Genomic DNA, 18,815 nt, shown 5'->3' on the forward strand with positions numbered 1-18,815 from the left:
ATATCTGAATTTTGATGTTGCTTCTGTAATGTTTGGTTAGTGCACTTTTTTTTTTTTTTGCTTTGTGCCATCTCTTTTTCTTTTAAAAAAACAAACTGTATCCATGTTCCTTCCATGTTTCACCAGTAGAAAGACAGAATGATTAGAGGGTGAAGCCTCCATGCAGCCTCAGTCAGATTCAAATGCTCCGGTCCAACACGTCTTCAGACTGCCTCAAACTGTTGTCCCTGCAGGAGATGAAACAAATAGCTACTGTATGAAACACTTTGCCTGCCACCCACACAGAGTCTCTGCTGGTGATGTGTTATTACCCACTGAAGTGAAGTGAATGAGAGTAACATTGCAGCCAGGAAAGAGAGGATGGAGAAGAGCGATGGATACATGGATGGAGGAATAGTGAGTGTATGTGTATGTGTGTGTGTGTGTGTATGTGTGGTGGGGGGTTGGGTGTTTGTGATTAGCTTCCAGTTGATCCCTTGGGAGCAGATGGTGAATGGTGGCTTACCTAGACGCCTTGAATCCCAGGAGCTACAGTTGTGCGAGTCCACGCTGCAAGGAGTAGCGCTCAAGTTGAGGAGAAGGCTCATGAGACGGGACGGCAGGAAGACGGGTGAGCAATGATTCGATACCGCAAATGCAGAAAGTTAGAGTCTAGTTTACTTCAGGGTTATTGGTAAAAAAAAATAAAAAAAAAAATTAAAAAGTGTGTGTCCTAATAGCAGATTAGGTTGGTTGAGAACAGGTGACTAGTCCAAGCCAAGATGAATTGTTCTTCAGCAAGTGTTCTCAAGGATATTATAAGGTGAACTTATTGGCTGTTTTTATAGCACAGTGATTTAGTGTCATATTATCTGCCTTGTCAACGCTATTTTTCTTACCAGCAGTGCGTTTGTTATAATGCATGCATGTATCCTGCAGTCTGTGTAGTCTTGTTTAAAGCCTAACACCAAACTCCGTTCATAGACCAAGACCATAACAGGACGTGACATAATGTTGCTGAGAAACCTGGGTGTAGCTGCAGCAGTCCTGCTGCTGCTCTGTGTGCACCGCCTGCATGGCTCTGCTCTTCCTGCTGTATCCTCCTATGAGTTCACTGCATACAGGATGCAGCAGTACAACTTGGCACAGCAGAAGTATGGTAAGTTTAGAAAATCACCTGCAGATAGGTGAAAGTAACAAAGCTGTGACTGAAAACTATAGGTACACACATACAGAATGCGTCTTGTTAGAGAAACATGTGAAAAATATACTTGTGGCCCTTTGCAGGAGGTTTGACCCCTTGGTTGGGACTCACTGCATTATATTCTCTTAAAGGTAGAAAAAGTAGTACCATCTCAAACAGCTTGAACAGGAAAATGCCACATTTCCACATAGATGTGTCAGTACATATAGTATAATTCACTGCATTAACATGTACAACTAAAGACTGCATGAACACCACACACTAAATCCATTTGCACTGTCATTAAATGGGGTCTAATCTTCAAGATAGAAGTGAAAAAAAGCACACACATCCTCTTAGCCCAACGTTGGGTGGGTGCTGGACCAAAAAACATAACATGAAGGTGAAGAAAAGTCTGCAACACCAAAAAGAGCTCCAATGCAAAAATAGATTTATTTACATGACGTTTCGAGCGCACAGGCTCTTCCTCAGATAGTAGATACCAATGTAATCTTCAGGTCACGGACGTAAATTGAATGTCACTGTAGTATTTGACAGGTGACAGTAAATTACATTACATTTTTGACAGGCAGCACGGTGGTGCAGTGGTTAGCACTTACGCCTCACAGCCATCTCGCCAAGCTGTATCTGTACTGTGAATCTGTGTGTTTGTCTACAGTACATGTCAGTCTTGTGATAGACTGGAGACCTGCCCACACTGTACCCTACTCTTATCCTATGTCATCTGGAATCTAAAGGCTCAGATCCTTCTCTAAATTAAATGCAATAATACTACATTTAAAAAAGATTGTTCTACTAAAAGTATGAGAAGTAGTGGTACTTATCATACAGAACCTTGATCTGCAATGTAACTATAGCTGTGAAATAGCTGAATGTTAAAATTTAAAATTGGTGGAATAGATGTATAATCTCATATAAAATGTGAATTTCATGCTGATATTTATGTTATTTCTTGTCTTTTCCACCGAGGTTGCCGTGGAGCCATCGTGGTGGCAGAAGCACGGTCGGCCGACGAGCCAGTGCTGACCCGCCGCTGTGTCATCATGAAGGTGCAGGACTTCAGCACAGAAAAATATGAGGAGGCCCAGAAACAAAATGCTGCTGCTATATTGATCTTACTGCCCAAAAATATCTCCAGCGTCTCCCCCGACTCTGTTCAGGTACTAGGTGCTCCAGGACAGACAGGGACTGAAAGATAACTGGCGGATCTCAATCAATCTTTTATTCACACACTTGTTTTCTGTCTCAGTCCTTCATGGTGAGTGAGAGCGAGACCTTGCTGAAGGAGACACTCATGCCAGTGTATGTTGTGCCTGAAGATGAACAGCTGCTTTACATGTATGAGGAGGTGAAACAGGCCGCAGCCACCCGAACCTCATCTATAATAGTCAGAGGTAAGAGGGTCAAGATGACACACTGCAAAAACTCAAAATCTTACCAAGAATATTTGTCTTATTTCCAGTCAAAACAAATCTCATTATACTTAAAATAAGACTCATCACATTAAAAAGTAGCTTTTTTTTAGACACTTTTTACTTTAAAGCATATTTTCACTTAAAATAATCTGATAGTGGGGCAAGTTTTTCTTTCTTGTTACAAGCAAAACTTACCTTCACTGGCAGATTTTTCTACTTATTTCAAGTGAAAAGTTGTTTGAAACAAGTGAAAATGATCTAAAAACAAGTAGATTTTTTAGGTGATGAGTCTCATTTTAAGTGGAAAGAGATTAGTTTTGACTAGAAATGAGACATTTTGACAAGAAATAATATTCTTGGACAGATTTTGAGTTTTTGCAGTGCATATGGATTGTATACTGGGCAGATGCATTATTGCTATTTTAGTGACAGAGACACACAGGTTACATGTGAACATGACTGTAAAGCAGAATAGGAGTGAGTGATTGAATGGATACCAGGAGCCAAATAGATACTACTAATATCATACTAGGAAAAACAGCAGCATGTCTGTTATATTCAGATCTGTCTGTGTTTAATGTCTGCAGTCCTTCGCAGCATGGTCACAGCGACAGCCTTTCAGATGTTAGTGAGCAACAACGCTGCGATCAAGGCCGTCACTGACAGCTCTGTAGTCACGATGGAGGTGAGTGTCAGATCTGCCTGTTTTGGTTTTGCGATCGCTCCTCACTTCCGCACTTCCAAGTAACTGGTGACGTGTATTTCAGGGAGTGCTTCCAGGAGCGGGGGAAGATGTTCCCACTATTGTCATCAGTGCCCATTATGATTCATATGGGCTGGCCCCGGTGAGTCACACAGAGAAATGATAAAAAAAAAAAAACTGCACCATGTTAAATTGTTTGACCATCCCTCTTTTAAAATGTAAGATTCTTATAATCTACTCATGCATGGATATGATATGCTGTTTGTGTGTGTGTGGCACAGTGGTTGTCTTATGGAGCAGACTCTAATGGCAGTGGGGTCACCATCCTGCTGGAGTTGGCTCGTCTCTTCCAGAAGCTTTATAGTAGTCCACGCACCAGACCACCGTGAGTTACAGCTCCCATTGTAACATAACAAAGCACATGCAGGTTCGCCCATACATTGTGTGACTAAGTACATTATTTGAGCATTTCCTTTTTATGCAACTTCACAAAACACAGACAGGGACAATTGCGCTACATAACGAGAACCTATTCTCTTATACTTAAAGTATCAGTGTATAATACTTGTATATAAAGTACATATATTATAATAGTTTTTCTTGTGTAAGGTTTTGGATACAAGGCTATATTTCACATTAATAAAAGAATCTGAAACCATCTTCTACCATTGAATACATGGATATAAAGGACCTAGTAATGCCAATTATGCAACCGTGTAATGTTATGAGACTAAATATCTTCATGCTTTTATGCTGTTTTAGGTATCACTTAATGTTTTCCTTGACTGGAGGAGGAAAATACAACTTCCTTGGCACAAAGAGGTGGATTGAAGAGAATATGGACCATGCAGGTTAATCTTTTGACTTTCCTGAACATGTGGAAAATCTGCTGTGTGTTTGGTGTGATTCATTAAAGCCAAACATGCTTCCCCCACAGAGTCCAGCCTACTCCATGACAATGTGGCCTTTGTTCTGTGTTTGGATACACTGGCCAACAGTGATGAACTGTACATGCATGTTTCCCGCCCCCCTAAACCCGGAACTCCCATGCACTCTTTCATTCAGCACTTGGAGGAGGTAACACACTTTTTTTTTGTTTTTTTCGCTGCAAGTCTCATCATCGGTTATTAATGATATGAATTTGCTCTAAAGTTTCTGGTATCTCCTCCTCCAGGTAGTTTCCTCCAGATTTCCCTGGATGAAAGTGGGTTTGGTCCATAAGAAGATCAATCTTGTGGAGTCCACAGTGGCCTGGGAGCATGAGCGCTACAGTCTGCGCAGGATTCCTGGTTTTACTCTGTCTCACCTGGAGGACCCCAAGTCTGAGCTCCGTGGCTCCATACTAGACACAATGTAAGCCCTAAAAATCAATCTGAACAGCACACACACACACACACATGATATTGGCAATTTTCTGAACATGTGAATATTTTCTCTTAGATCGCAAGTTGATTTCAGGAAACTGAAGCGTAATGGCATCATCATAGCAGAAGCACTGGCCCAGTACATGTACAATCTCTCTGACAAGGTGAATACATTTGTCAAAACAGGACTACAAACAGAAACACAGTCTTGGTAATCTATGGTCTATTTGTTCTGCATGCTAATATTGCTCTGTGTTATCTTACACCAGGGCTCACCAAAGGATGTGCAGGTTTTTAAGGGCCAAATGGTAAGATTCTGTTTATTTAAGTCAATATCCAAAGGAAATGGCTGACCTCTGGTGGATTTTACAGGCATTACATAGTTGTTGCATCATCAAAGGCCCCGGCTCATGTAATGAATTTATCTTGTTAATTTGATTCAGCTAAAGATCTGGGGGAACTTCAAATAAAACCTCTGCCACATATGAAGCAGTTTAAGTGCTGCAAAGTGAAGAACGTTTATTACTTTCGGCTCAGTATAATGTGAGAATAATTTCTAGTTGTAATCACAAATAAGAATGAAAGAATGTTCCAGAGTGGGTCTTTCACAGTTTCACAGTTCTTTACAACACTTTCATATATCAAAAGTAAGCGTTTTATTATTTTCCTGTGTGAACTCATGTCTAAATTCTTGACGCAGGACTTCCATGATGGTCGTGTTGCCAGTCTGATGTCTTTCCTGACGTCAGTCCCCCGGGCAACCCAGCTGCTGGATAAAGAGCCCAGTCACATCCTGTTGGTCAACTCACTGGAGCACGAATTCAAACGCTACCTACAGCAGGTCCACAGACACAATTTCCGACAGGACAAGAGGTATCACATGACAGCAAGAAGAACAAACACACAGTGTATAGTTTTATTTCCAACTTTGCAACATTTCTTAGTTAACAATAATAACTAATTCATTCTCTTCACACAGGGACCCTGATATTACCTTTTTTGATCAAATGGACCAACCAATAGTCATGTACAGGTAAATGGCTGTGTTATAGTTATTTTGGTACATGCAGGCCTGGGTCTTTGAATACAAATTGGATAATAATGACACATTTTCCTCCCTCCAGGGTAAAACCTGCAGCTTTTGATCTTTTCCTTGGCGGCTGCATTGCTGGTTATTTGGGGATCGTTTACTATGCAATCCAGGTTTGTTTATGATGTCCATTCACATTGTATTGTTGCATTTCTTCCTTGTACGGTAAACAGTATTTCACCTTGCTGATTGCCACACACTTTCAAAGCTTAATGTCCTAATCCTACATCCTGTGTATGTTCTCTCTTACAGAATTTCGGCTTTCTATATACAAAGCTGAAAGCAGCAGTGAAATCCAAGCACCACTAAAGTCCTGTAAGACAACCAATACTGGGTCTATGACAGCGGCTTTGAAGTCTGTACTGCACTTGTTGGACTTCTGCTTCACTGGCTGCACTGAACATGAAAGCAATACAACAGGATCATATGTATGCACAACTTATAGTGTGCATTGGCTTTGAAATGTAATATTGTTTTGAGGATGTTTGTTTGTCGAGACCCTCTGTAACACAAACCCTTTCTTATGAGAACAGACTGAATTTCGGTGTTTGAAGGGGATGAGACTTAAACTAAATAAATAAAGGACAAAGGTGGGAAGTTTTTCTTTCCTTGAAATATCCTGAAATAGGACACATCAACCACAGCTCGGATCTGATTTGAGCCACCGTGAAGGACGTTCCTGCCACATAATTACTATGATTCTCCGCGTCCTCCGCTCTGCATCTGTTGACATGGATTTGACTGGGCTTAACATGGCTGTCAAACAAGGCCCAGCCACTGCGGTGAGATGAACAGCCAGCTTCTGTCACAGATAACTCAGTGAGAGCAGTGGAGACACAAAGGCACCCTACAGCACTTGGTGAATTATTGATGCTCATGTGGCATGCTGACAGTGAATAGAGGTGACCCTGGATGGTGATGGTGGTGGGAGATTCATAGAAATCCCAACGCTCCCTGGGTTTGTTCTGGTTCTGTTGTAGATCTGATAAAAACTAAGTCTGTTTTAACTACAAGGCAGTTACAGAGCCAGAAGCTGATAGCCTTCGTGTTTGAGATCACTGCTGACTAGTTTGTGAGGGTCCCTGGGAGGGAAGTAGGTCATGGACACTGACCCCAGGTATGTGTGTCTCTGCAGGGGGCCGAGGGCTTAGGAGGATTAGTGGCCGAGTGCTCAGGTAGCACAAAGAGTTGTTCTGGTTCAGCAGGGATGCTCTTAACACGTCCCTACTTCTAATACAGTAGATTCAAAACAGTAGCTACATGGTTAAACAAAAAAAAAAAAAAAACTGTTCACCATCTCTTTGGTCAGTGATTTCGATTCCATGCATGCATCCATCCATCTACACTACAGCAACGGATGCATTCACAAGACAGATTCTATGATACATTAAGCAAAAAGGGCTAATGTGCAGCAGCAAGATAGATGGCATGCACAACACAGGAATAAAATAAAGTTGAAAACAAAACAAAACAACCCAGAGATTTGTCAGATTTTGCAGAAAGAATAACTAGTAGACCTAGAATACACAGGTATACTGAAAAGGGAGGAGCCATGGCACCAGGTGACAGGGGAGGAGAAGGATGTTCATGACTTTCAGGCAGACTGAGGGACAAGCAGTGGTAAAATAAGTATAGGACAGTAAGTAAGTGAGGATGGTTCCCCAGCTCTACATCACCGTGTACAAAGAGCAGTTTGCCTCTCCTGGCAGGGCAAAGAGAGCGCAACTTCGACCCACCTCTGCCCACCGCAGAAACAACCCCCAACCTCGACCGGTAAGATGCAAAGCCCACTGTGCCACACACGTGGACTGTATTGGTTTAAAATAGTAGAGTGATTGTTAATGAGCGTGCAAAGAGCTGTGGAATTACTTAAGAAAATATATCTCCATAATCAGTTAATGTATATAAGTTGTGGGCCTTCAGTGTACAGTATGTTATTTAACAAATACATAGATTAAATACATGGCTTAAGGTGCGAAAGGACTTATTGGGTCACTTACCAGTGGCACTGTATTGTTTATCATGTGGCCTGACTGAAGTGTCTTACACTAATTGGTAGCTGGTTGTTTACACTTCCCTGTGCTTGGTGAAAGCTGGATCCCATCTATTATTCAGTACTTCCTCCATGACTCTTTATTTATCCAGACATTGAGTAAACAGAACTAAGAGCTCTGTGAGTGCAGCTCTTATAGCGTCTGACTGACTGCACAAGAGATGTATCAATAAGGTCTTTTTTTTTTTTAAAGAAAGAATAAAGAAATCTTACATTTGCAACAACACTGAACACTCATATTTGCATTGTTTTGTCATCACAAGTTTTTACATTTTTGTGACACAATAGAATTGGACTGAGAAAGAAATCAAAGAGAGGTAATTTAAGTTAAGTAAAAAAGAGCCAAATGTTAAAAAAAACAAGAAAAAAAAAGAAAAAAACATTACATAGCACTAAAATTAGGTTTGTATTTATAAAGTTCACATGCCGCATTGTGTATTTAGGGAGAACTGGTCTGTCAGGTGGACCTTGTGTTATCTGTGATAATGATTTTTTTTCTCATCCTCTACTTCTTAAACTTCTTCTCACATAATTCCCTCCTTTCTTTGCCTTTCCAGGACTTTCTGTTTCCCCGGAGCCTACAACCTAATTACAGGTCAACCCGTACCCAACTACACCCCTCACCCCCTGTGGACATTGGCCGTCCTCTCTTCCCTCCTGTGAGACATTTGTCATTTCACAGTCCGGTTACAACTTGTCCTGACAACTATCTAAAAACTGCACAGGCAAGCAAACCGCAGCACATGCCTCCTGTCAACCCAGCAGCTGCAGAGCAAGCTCTGCCCTCTGCTGACAGGCTGCAGAAATTACAGCTGACCGAGCCTCCTGCGGGCACTGGCATTCAGCTCCAAAGTGCTTTGAAGAACCCACAATGGTAGCAAATTAATCATTCATTCTATGGCTCAATGATAACGCTAGAGAAACACTGATTCTGATTGATTCTCTCTATAGGAGAATGGATTATCAGAGGAATGTGCATCCACTCTCAGCACAGCAACTCAGGTAAGAAACTGATCTCTGACCTCTGACCTCTTCTTGAGGACCTTTGATCGATGGACATGATTAAGTAAGAAGTGAGTGATTTACAAGTCTGAAGCTTTCATTGTTTCTGACAGGCAACATGCAGGTGCTCAGCTCCGGACAAGACCCCAAACTGGCAACCCACCTGCAGCTCAGCACCACTTTCAACGGACACAGTATCGCAGGTCTCGCTCTAACAGCACTCTGGATTATAGGTGCATATTCAAATTGGTTGTATTAATATGAATAATAATCATTTGAATAATTGAATAATAAACACTGAGGTCTAATCCCTGCTCCTATGTTTTCTCTACCAGCGGGGGCTACAGCTGCTTCCATGTGGTGAAGCCCTACCAAGCAGGACACTACATCATACACCCAGAGTTTGTGTCTGAATGCGTTCGTTAGGAGAGCACCATCTTACAAAGCGTGGGGCTTGGAGAGCTCCTTGGGGGGGAGGTGTCTAGGTGCCTCCCCCCAGCAAAATGAGGGATTGTTAACTTCACTATTGTTTAATTCTTTGCTAATTAACCCAGGGAGACAAGGTGTAAGAATGAATAATGTAATGTAGTTTGCACTCTAACCGCTATTATCTCCCTGTATGCAATGTGGACACTTTTACAATTAAGCACTAAATCTGAAACAAAGATCTTCCCATAAGGGGCTTGTGGTGATCAAACTGAAGAGGCACCGTGGCCCAAATGCATATCTGTGAAGACATTAAAATTTTATTCTACTTTCATAGAGATTATTCTTGTAAATGTGGTATAGGTTTTTTTTTATTGCATGTTTGGAGGGTTAAAGCAGAAATAGTACTGCAATGAAATTTTACTCAGGGGTATCCCAGACTTATTATCATGATGATCATAGTTACTTTCTGGTGAAACCATGTAGTAGAGGGAATAAGATAAGGTCATTATAAACATGGCACAGAAAGCTCTTGAGTCACCACAGAAATATCAACGTTTTTTTTTTATTTTACAACTTTGCTAATTGCTCTTCTTTAAAATAAAATTATGTTTTGTTGGTGTATTATTTCCCTCTTTGTGAAGTTTGATCAAACCATGTCGAGCTGTGAATCTGTGCAGCATGGGGGGGAGGAAACAAAGAAGAAGGGGGAAAAAAAGATAACTGTTCATATCTGATGGACTACATTTCCCATGCGCTAGAGGGCGTTGAACATGGGCGGATACTCGGCAACATGCACTGATGCCTCTCTCGGTCCTTTTCTGTGAGCTGTGGAAAAACAAGTGGTGGCTGGAGTCCCCGTGGAGGTGCCGCTGCCGCTGCTGCTGCTGCTGCTGCTGATCGGTAGGAAAACAACTATTTCTAATGAACAGCTGGAGAGAAAAGTGAATTAGCAGAAACGATACAGTATGTTTGTGCCACGTTGCTGTCACGGGGCCACTGTTACTTTCCCTCCGTGAACTTTCTTGTACCACCCACCCATACTGTAAGGCGCACAACAACGGCTTTCTGTACGTCGGACTTATGGGAATTGTACAGTATGTGCAAGTTGTAGAAAGTTCAACTCTGAAACTCAACACATGCAGGGAGAGAAGACCGTCAGTGTGCTCTGGAAAGTTCTCATGTGCGTCTTTATCCAAATGTATAATTTGCTGAAGACATAAACAGACTATGATCAGCAACATGCCAACACACAGCACACACACAGACACACTAGTTCTCACACTGCTTTGACTGTATCAGCACTTCAGTGTTTTCTCCATGTGACACAAGATAGAGAATCGGCTGAAAAAGCAGGTATGAAGTTTCCATAAACAAATAATGGTTCCTCTAGTCTGAAGGTTTTTATGCGTTTTCAGCTTTATTCACTGAGAGAAACATCACAAACAAAAAGGTCAGTGTTGTTCTGTGAAGAAAAGTCATGAAAAACAGACATGCCATTTATTTATATATTTTTCTATTTGAAAAGTATTTTCTTTTTTGTTGTTTTTAATTTTTCAGTATTTGTGGAACTGTCATTACAAATGAAAGTTAGTAAGGAATTAATGATTTTGTTTAGGTTAAAAACAAGTGTCTGTGTTAAGTAATTGTATTACTGTTGCTATTATGTGTTTCATATAAAAAAGAGTCATATTTAATTCAATCCGTTAACATACCAGCTACTAACCCTAGTTGTGAATATTTGTTTTCCTTTCCTTCATATCAATAAATTAAATTTTTAGGGCTTGGGGATGAGGATGAGGATGAGCGTTCAGATCTTACCTCTTTGACAATTCATATAATAAATCTTAATCAAGGAAATAATCACCAATTTAAAATCATAGACTGTAATATCCCTCCTGTAGACTTCTGTTAAAAACATGAAAAATAAAAACAATTTCAGAATTTTTTTATTCAATTGACCTGATTTACAGTATGTCCAGGTCAGTTTAACAGTAGCCTCAATGGATTTCCAAGGACCCAACAGTTAGTTCTCCGTTAATTAATGATGGGCTTATGTTATCACTCCTGTTGTTGGGGGAAATCTATAGAAGGGGTGTTTGAACACAGAATTAGTCAATTAGATTGCTAATTAATAGCAAGCATTTTTTATTATCGACCCTTGCTGCCAAGGCAGAGCATGAGGGTCAATTGCAGTCAGGACTAGTCAGCAGACGGGGAAGCTGGAAGCAACTGAACTCCCCCTGCTCTGCTGTGCATTCTAATTTAATCTATTCTGATTAGCTAAAGCCAGGAAAACGAGCTTCAACCAGTTAATTGCCTCTAAGAATTTCTCCGGTGTCTCTGATGGGAGGGTCAGTAAGTTTGTATGCATTGGACAATAACATGGACAAGTATTTTCTGTTTTTGTTTCAAAATGGTAGTTTTTCTATGCCTAGAATGATCCAGTTAACTTTCCAACTTCCCATTTTGGTTAGTCTGGCTTGATGGAGAACAAAGTTTAGTATGCTTTCCTCTCCTCCCCGGCATTGGCAGAGCTTTAAGGCCAAAATCCCCTTCTCTGCTTCTCTACTTCCCTACATACAAATGAGTCTTCTTTCAATTGAACTCATATGTTAGAATTACTGCTGGGGACGTCCACTTTATCTTCTTATGGGTAACTGGCAGTAGATTTGTTTTGTTAAATCCCAAACACATCTTTAAAGTTTACATCTTGACAGTGTAATACCTCTAAGTGCTGTGAAATCACTTGCTGTGCAGCAAAGCAGGGCATGTAAGACAATGCTAGAAATGTCATGAAGGCTTTGAACTGACAGGGAAACAAAATAGACTGAGAAACAGGTTGACATTTTGAATGTGTGTGGTTCTGGTTGTTTTCCTGGATGTCTCTGATAGTTAAGTCAATATATTCTGACTATTCCCCATTGGTAAGCAATATTAGGTGAATGTGCAATACAAAGGCTGCAGCAACAGGAAGCAATTTTACAGTAAACAGTTGTTTGAGTACATAAGAGGAGCAAATATTGCATGGGTGACACTGACTTTCCCCCACTCTCTCTAAGGACATTCAGGCAAACAGACACAACAGCGGGGCCAAAGTGCAACAAAAGAGGCTCCTTGGAAAACATTTCCATGGACTGTGGAAAGTTAACTCTTGGATTTACCCACTGAACAGCAGAAGAAGACAAACATGTACCAAGTGGTGCCCGGAGGAGCAGGGGGCACAATTACAGATGTTATCCCCAAGCAGAAACACAGCAAGGACACTCGACCCTTAGTCGGAGCTGGAGTTATCGGCCTGGTGCTGTTGATTGCAGCAGTGACTGCCTGGTGTTATTACATAGCCTCTCTACGCAAAGCTGAGCTGCTTAAGACTCAGCTGCTGGATCTGAATAAAGATGGCTACATTATCCGCAACCAGGGAGGGTCTATTGTTTTCAGGATGGATTTCAGGTCAGTATATTTAAGTGGTGTTTGAAATGTGATGTCTCATTGTGAACATGCCAGATGAGAGTATAAAAAATTCAGTTTGTTTTTTTTAATCTTTACAGGTCCGGGACCTTGGATTTGGATTCCTGCACTAAAGAAGGGGAGATGCTGAGCTGTGAACGCACCACTGATAGGAAGCTCAACTTCTTCATTGAGACAGTTCGGCCTAAGGACACAGTGCAGTGCTATCGAGTGCGTTGGGAGGAACTAGTTCCTGATATTCCAGTTGAACATGCCATGACATACAAGTTTGCACATTGGTATGGTGGTGCGGTGTCAGCAATTCAGCACTGGCCTATTTCCATTTCTGGCCAACAGGCTCCCAAACCCTTTGTTACAAGTGACATCTACTCAAACCGCAATGAATTTGGTGGGATTTTGGAGAGCTATTGGCTTTCGTCCAATGCTACGGCCATCAAGATCAATAATTCTGTGCCCTTCCACCTGGGCTGGAATGACACGGAGAAGACCATGTCCTTCCAGGCACGATACAATGACAGTCCCTTCAAACCAAACCCAGGGGAGGCTCCATGTGCTGAACTTAGTTACAGAGTCTGTGTGGGCTTGGATGTGACATCCATACACAAGTATATGGTCCGCAGATACTTTAACAAACCAAACAAAGTGCCAGCTAAAGTCATGTTTCGCCATCCCATTTGGTCGACTTGGGCTCTACACAAGACTAACATTGACCAAGAGAAAATCTTAGCGTATGCTGCGAACATCCGTAAGCATGACTTCAACTGTAGTCACCTAGAAATAGATGACGGCTACTCCAGCGGCTACGGGGAATATGAGTTTGACCTAAATAAGTTCCCAAATGCCTCGGCCATGTTTCAAAAGTTGAAATCGGATGGATTTCTGGTGTCACTCTGGATTAACCCTTTTGTTAACTACGACTCAGCAAACTTCCATACTTGTGTTGAGAGGAGCTTGTTTGTCATGGAGCCAACAGGACGGCTCCCAGCATTGGTGCGCTGGTGGAATGGGATTGGTGGCATTTTAGATTTCACCAATCCAGATGCCCGTGATTGGTTTTCTACCCAGCTACGTTCATTGCGCTCAAGGTATGGGGTGACATCTTTTAAATTTGATTCAGGGGAGACCAACTACTTACCATGGAAATTTAGTACCAGAACCTCCATCAGAGACCCAAGTTTTTTCACAAGACGTTACACGGAAATGGCTATTCCCTATAATGATAGAGCTGAGCTGCGAAGTGGCTACCAGTCCCAGAACATATCCTGCTTCTTCAGACCAATTGACAGAGACTCTGTGTGGGGCTATGAGTTAGGTCTCAAATCCCTTATCCCCACAGTGCTCACTATTAGCATTCTTGGCTATCAGTTCATTCTACCAGACATGATCGGAGGGAATGCCTATCTGAACCGCACGGAGGGAAATCATGCATTACCTGATCGAGAACTCTACATCCGCTGGCTGGAGCTGTCGGCCTTCATGCCCTCCATGCAGTTTTCTATTCCGCCATGGGAATACGACATCGAGGTGGTTGAAATTGCTCGGAAATACACAGCTCTCCATGAGAGTATTGTTGCACCAAGGGTCCTGGAGCTGGCTAGTGAGGTTGTGAACACTGGGGACCCAATCATACGGCCCCTGTGGTGGATTGCCACAGGTGATGAGACAGCCTATAAAATCGACTCCCAGTTCTTGATTGGGGATGACCTCATGGTAGCCCCAGTTTTAGAGCCAGGAAAGCAAGAGCGTGACATTTACCTACCTGCTGGCCGTTGGAGAAGCTACAAGGGGGAGAGATTTGATATCAAGGAGCCACTGCACCTCACAGACTACCCTGTAGACCTGGATGAAATTGCTTACTTTGTTTGGGTGTAGCAAAAAGCAAAGCTGATGTATAACATTTGCTTAATCCACAATGCAATTTGCTTGTGAGACAAGCTTGCCAGAATAAATGCTTATCATTATAATCGTTTTTAATAACACATCACAAATGTGACCACTCAAAAATGCTGAAAACCTCATTGTGATTTTTAAAAGTTAATTTGATTTTAGTAACATCTTATTTAGCATTTTTTGTGATTTAATGGAAACATAGCTAAGTAGTGTCCTTAAAAGCAAGAATATGTTAATTTCTGATTTACCATAAGTGGCTGTTAGGGGTTAATAATTAACTGTGATGTGTGGTCATTGATAACAAACTGATCATCAGGTACACAGCAATATATGTCGAACATTAGCCACAAAAAGCTACTGGTCATACCACAACAAATAAGGCTGAAACAATCAAACCCTTAGTATGTACTAATGCAAGTGAGTGTGCTTTAATGCTCATTAATTTTTCAATTAATTATTACAAAGAAGAATGGATTTTAAAAGTTACTTAGTCTTGTTTTAATGGCTATACAAATTATGTATATATATCTGTCAAAAAGGGAATATGCAAACTGTGAATTGATAAAGGCATAATTGCCATCGTAGGACATAAAGTTGTTTTTGAGTGTCGCAGTACTTTGAGGTTAATGTAAGCCAAACAAATCGTATTCTGGGAGGTCGATAGAGGGGATGTCATTGTTGTCACAAGACGTATTGCAGGCTACATAAAACCTTGTACATCTATAAAGAAACCTCAGTTTGACTGAGATATCCTACTTTTTCTTTGACACTAATGACTCTTCTACTCTTCTGCCCCGAGATACTTCTCAGGAAGTCAGCTTTTATGCTCCACTTATTGGGATGAATGCTTGAAGTTTTGCTTGAAGTTTAATCACTACAAATTGCATGTGCTCTCATTTGTGTAACACAGTGTCACGTAACTTCTCTTGGCCCAGAAGAAGATGCCTTTTATTAGGCACTAAATATTTTATGCTCTTCCTCAGGTAACAGTTTTCTCAGGCTGTGGTGTGTTTGAAGTGTCTGCTAACTATCTTTAATGTGCTTTGTTTACTCTGAATGCAGCTAGTGATACTATAATGTCTAATACATTGACGGCTGCATCTGAGATAATGAGCATCTCTTTTATAAAATGTTCTGGAACACAATAACCTAAATATGAATATGTTTTTGTGTGTCTTTACACCTCACCTACTTGGTATGCAGTGTGGAACTTCACAGATGTGGTGAATTTAGCAACATTTCATTATCAAGTTAAGTGATACAGTGTGTTTCTCACTTTGTGTTTTGTTAATGTGAATATTTTGCAACCACGGTGATGTCTTCAGTGCCTTAATAATTATTGCCACATAATATACCTATGTGATATGTTGCTTTGCTCTGCCTTGATTGTTGTTACATACATTGCACATTTATTATGTAATATAATTGGGGAGGTAACCTTTTTGGCAATAACAATGCACCATATAACCTTACCCTACCTTCCATTGTGTACCTGAAAATGTCAAAAAAAAAGAAAAAGAAATTCAGTCCTCTAAGTACAACTTTGGTAAAATTATCTAACTTGTTATCCAGAGACAAAATGGATAAATAGTTGATCTCATTAAACTCCAGATAAAGCACATCCACCACATCTTCAATGTCATAATTTTTTATTGCAGGATTCTTACTGTAATATCAGACCAAAATTAAAATGAGTTGAGTTTATGATCTGGTTTTGACTTTTAGTTCTTAGTTATTTGAGATGGATTCTGATTAGTTTTTTTTTTTAAGCTGTAGTGTGGAGAAACAATAGTGTGTCTTGGTGAAAGTGTGGCAAAGAGATGTCCACATTCTTATGGTGCAATTTTCCTGTTTGCCAATGCTTCTTTTCTTTTGTGTTTTAATGCTGTCTTATCTTAATATTTCGTCCCATGCTGACCCTGTGTGTGTTCATATGTGCCTTACATGTTGACCTTGCTGGACTTTGCTTGTGCCTTTTGACGTAGTTTCATCATAACAGCCCTACCTATTTATAGCAGTTCTCACTCAGCATCTGGGCCAGGCCAATCTCTAAGGCTATTTCTGTCTCAGAGTGTCTTGCTTTCTGACAAGACTGAGAGGCTGTCTCCTGGACTGAATGCTTCGTTTCTTGTGGCTCTGGTGACCCAGCGTGTCCTGTTTGCCTCAGGTTATTGTAAATGAAGGTTGGCAACATAGGCTATGTGACTAAAGGGCAGCATTAATTTCATGAGTGCATACAGTATTTGATGTCTCTTCACATGAATGTATTAAAAGAATTCTCATTTGAATTTTGTCTTGAATTTTGTTTTGCTATTTTTTTCACATTTTAAAGGTGTGTAACTTTTACATGTCTGTTACATACAATCCATTACTAGATAACACAACACTGATTGAAACCTATTAAAAGGAACTATGCAGGCCGACTTGCTTTTCCACTGTTTTGTTAACCCCACCTGGCCATGTGCATTAAAGCAATTGGTGGAGCCGTGGATATATCATACAATGTTAACATGTGTATATTTGTGTAGTCTTATCTGTCTGTCATAAACAAGAGATTACAGGTTACGGGGCGTGTTTTGTCATTGTGCTGCAGAAACAAGAGATGGGACACCAGGTCAGTGGTGCTGATCTTGCAAGGTTGGGTCTCAGCCACGAGATGCTCGTAACATTGTCATTTATTTAACTCATAACTCACAATTACGCCAAAGCTGTGTAATTAAGGTGAAAAAAAAATCTAGCATGGTAAAAAATGATAAAAAAAAATCTTGCATATTTCCATAAATCTAGTGATAGTACTTTTCAGAATGTGTTTTGAATTTCGTGCGTGTCACCAGCGACATTCCCGCGCTGCGCACAGGAAATGACGTGTTTTACCTTGCATGGGGGCTGAGTCGCTTAGCAACCTATAGCCTGTATAATTATGCTATCAACTAGGCTACAGGTGTGAATGTGCAACAGTACAATGGACAGGTTCTGTTTGACTACAAAGCTCACTTTTATGACAGACACCTGCGAATCGGCTGGGCACGTTTGGGTTTCTACACCGTGAAAAGACCAGGAAAGACCATGAGTTACCCCAGGCGGTGCGTGCTAAGCGGGGCAAGCAGGTGCCAGGCTACGGCTACACAAGCCAGCAGTGCTTCATCACTCATACTGTACTAGCAAATGTTCGCACGTCAGTGGAGAACTTCTCAACGTAGCGCGAGGAACTACTGTGTTCATGTTGTCACGGAAACCTGACCAAACCAGAGCACCACAACCACTGCGACCTAGCTGAAGGAGGGAGCCAGTGCTACATCAAGCTGACAGACGAGCTTCGTGAACCGGTAAGCTAAGGGGTGGGGTGGAGGGGGATCATCATACCTGGGTGCACGCCTGGTAGTTTCCAGTTGCTGAACACATGTAGAGCTACAGTAATGAGTTTGTGCCATAAAATAATGCCGATCCTGCCTGTAATTTGAAGTCAAGATGTGCTTTACCACAGTTAGCTAGTTTTATATCGCCCCTTCGCTCTTTTACACCATGGATGTGTTATATTAATAGATCCATGTAGAGCTGCAACAATTAATCGAATAATCGCACTATAATCGATTATTAAATTAATCATCAACTATTTTGATAATCGAATAATCGGTTTTGATAGTTTTTTTTTAAGAAAAAAAGTCCAAATTCTCTGATTCCAGCTTCTTAAATGTAAATATTTCTGGTTTCTTTGTTCCAACTGAGTCTCTCTTTGGTTTGTGGACAAAACAAGACATTTGAGGACGTCATCTTGTGGTTTGAGAAACACTGATTGATATTTTTCAACATTTTTCATCATTTTATTGACCAAACAACTAATCGGTTAATCGTTTAAATAATGGACAGATTAATCAATAATGAAAATAATCGTAAGTTGCAGCCCTAGATCCATGGTTTACACTCGAAGTGAACGGGAATATTCGCTACTCGCTTCGGCATGTGTGACGTCAGGTGCAACAACATTCACCACCTGCATTCGGTAGCCTATGTGTGAGGTGGAAGCGCCCGTTGTGTTTTTGTAATTGTGTAGATTTCCTCTAGGGGTCGAGAGATACAGCTGTAAACACCATAGCCTATGAATAGTTGATTTATTTGACCCTTACCAGATGAAAGATTTTAAATCTTCCAAGAACACTGATCAATATGTGGCCAACTTTTTACGTTTTACACTGACACCAACAAATAAAATACAAGAAG

At 40.9% G+C, this 18,815-nt stretch overlaps 3 protein-coding genes across 3 annotated transcripts; all 3 read left to right on the forward strand.

Moving 5' to 3' along the window:
• The first annotated feature begins 475 nt into the window (after positions 1 to 475).
• Positions 476 to 6,344, forward strand: LOC146987060 (BOS complex subunit ncln). Its single transcript, XM_085776039.1, has 16 exons — positions 476 to 610; positions 964 to 1,138; positions 2,153 to 2,343; positions 2,433 to 2,577; positions 3,186 to 3,283; positions 3,366 to 3,443; positions 3,583 to 3,686; positions 4,064 to 4,152; positions 4,239 to 4,378; positions 4,476 to 4,654; positions 4,742 to 4,829; positions 4,935 to 4,973; positions 5,366 to 5,538; positions 5,645 to 5,698; positions 5,790 to 5,868; positions 6,008 to 6,344. The coding sequence occupies exons 2-16, from the start codon at positions 991 to 993 to the stop codon at positions 6,062 to 6,064; spliced, it is 1,662 nt and encodes a 553-aa protein (XP_085632165.1). The 5' UTR covers positions 476 to 610; positions 964 to 990; the 3' UTR covers positions 6,065 to 6,344.
• Positions 6,345 to 7,349: 1,005 nt separating this feature from the next.
• Positions 7,350 to 9,858, forward strand: LOC146987061 (uncharacterized). The gene is made up of 5 exons (XM_085778001.1): positions 7,350 to 7,528; positions 8,366 to 8,682; positions 8,760 to 8,810; positions 8,924 to 9,043; positions 9,146 to 9,858. The coding sequence occupies exons 1-5, from the start codon at positions 7,409 to 7,411 to the stop codon at positions 9,234 to 9,236; spliced, it is 699 nt and encodes a 232-aa protein (XP_085634127.1). The 5' UTR covers positions 7,350 to 7,408; the 3' UTR covers positions 9,237 to 9,858.
• Positions 9,859 to 10,005: 147 nt separating this feature from the next.
• Positions 10,006 to 15,552, forward strand: myorg (myogenesis regulating glycosidase). Its single transcript, XM_085776040.1, has 3 exons — positions 10,006 to 10,139; positions 12,299 to 12,689; positions 12,788 to 15,552. Exons 2-3 carry the CDS (start codon positions 12,427 to 12,429, stop codon positions 14,577 to 14,579), a joined length of 2,055 nt encoding a protein of 684 aa, XP_085632166.1. The 5' UTR covers positions 10,006 to 10,139; positions 12,299 to 12,426; the 3' UTR covers positions 14,580 to 15,552.
• Positions 15,553 to 18,815: the final 3,263 nt, after the last annotated feature.

This window comes from Trachurus japonicus, chromosome 5 (genome assembly GCF_045865225.1).
Source record: "Trachurus japonicus isolate A0001 chromosome 5, Traja_1.0".
In the NCBI taxonomy this organism is placed as follows: Eukaryota; Metazoa; Chordata; class Actinopteri; order Carangiformes; family Carangidae; genus Trachurus; species Trachurus japonicus.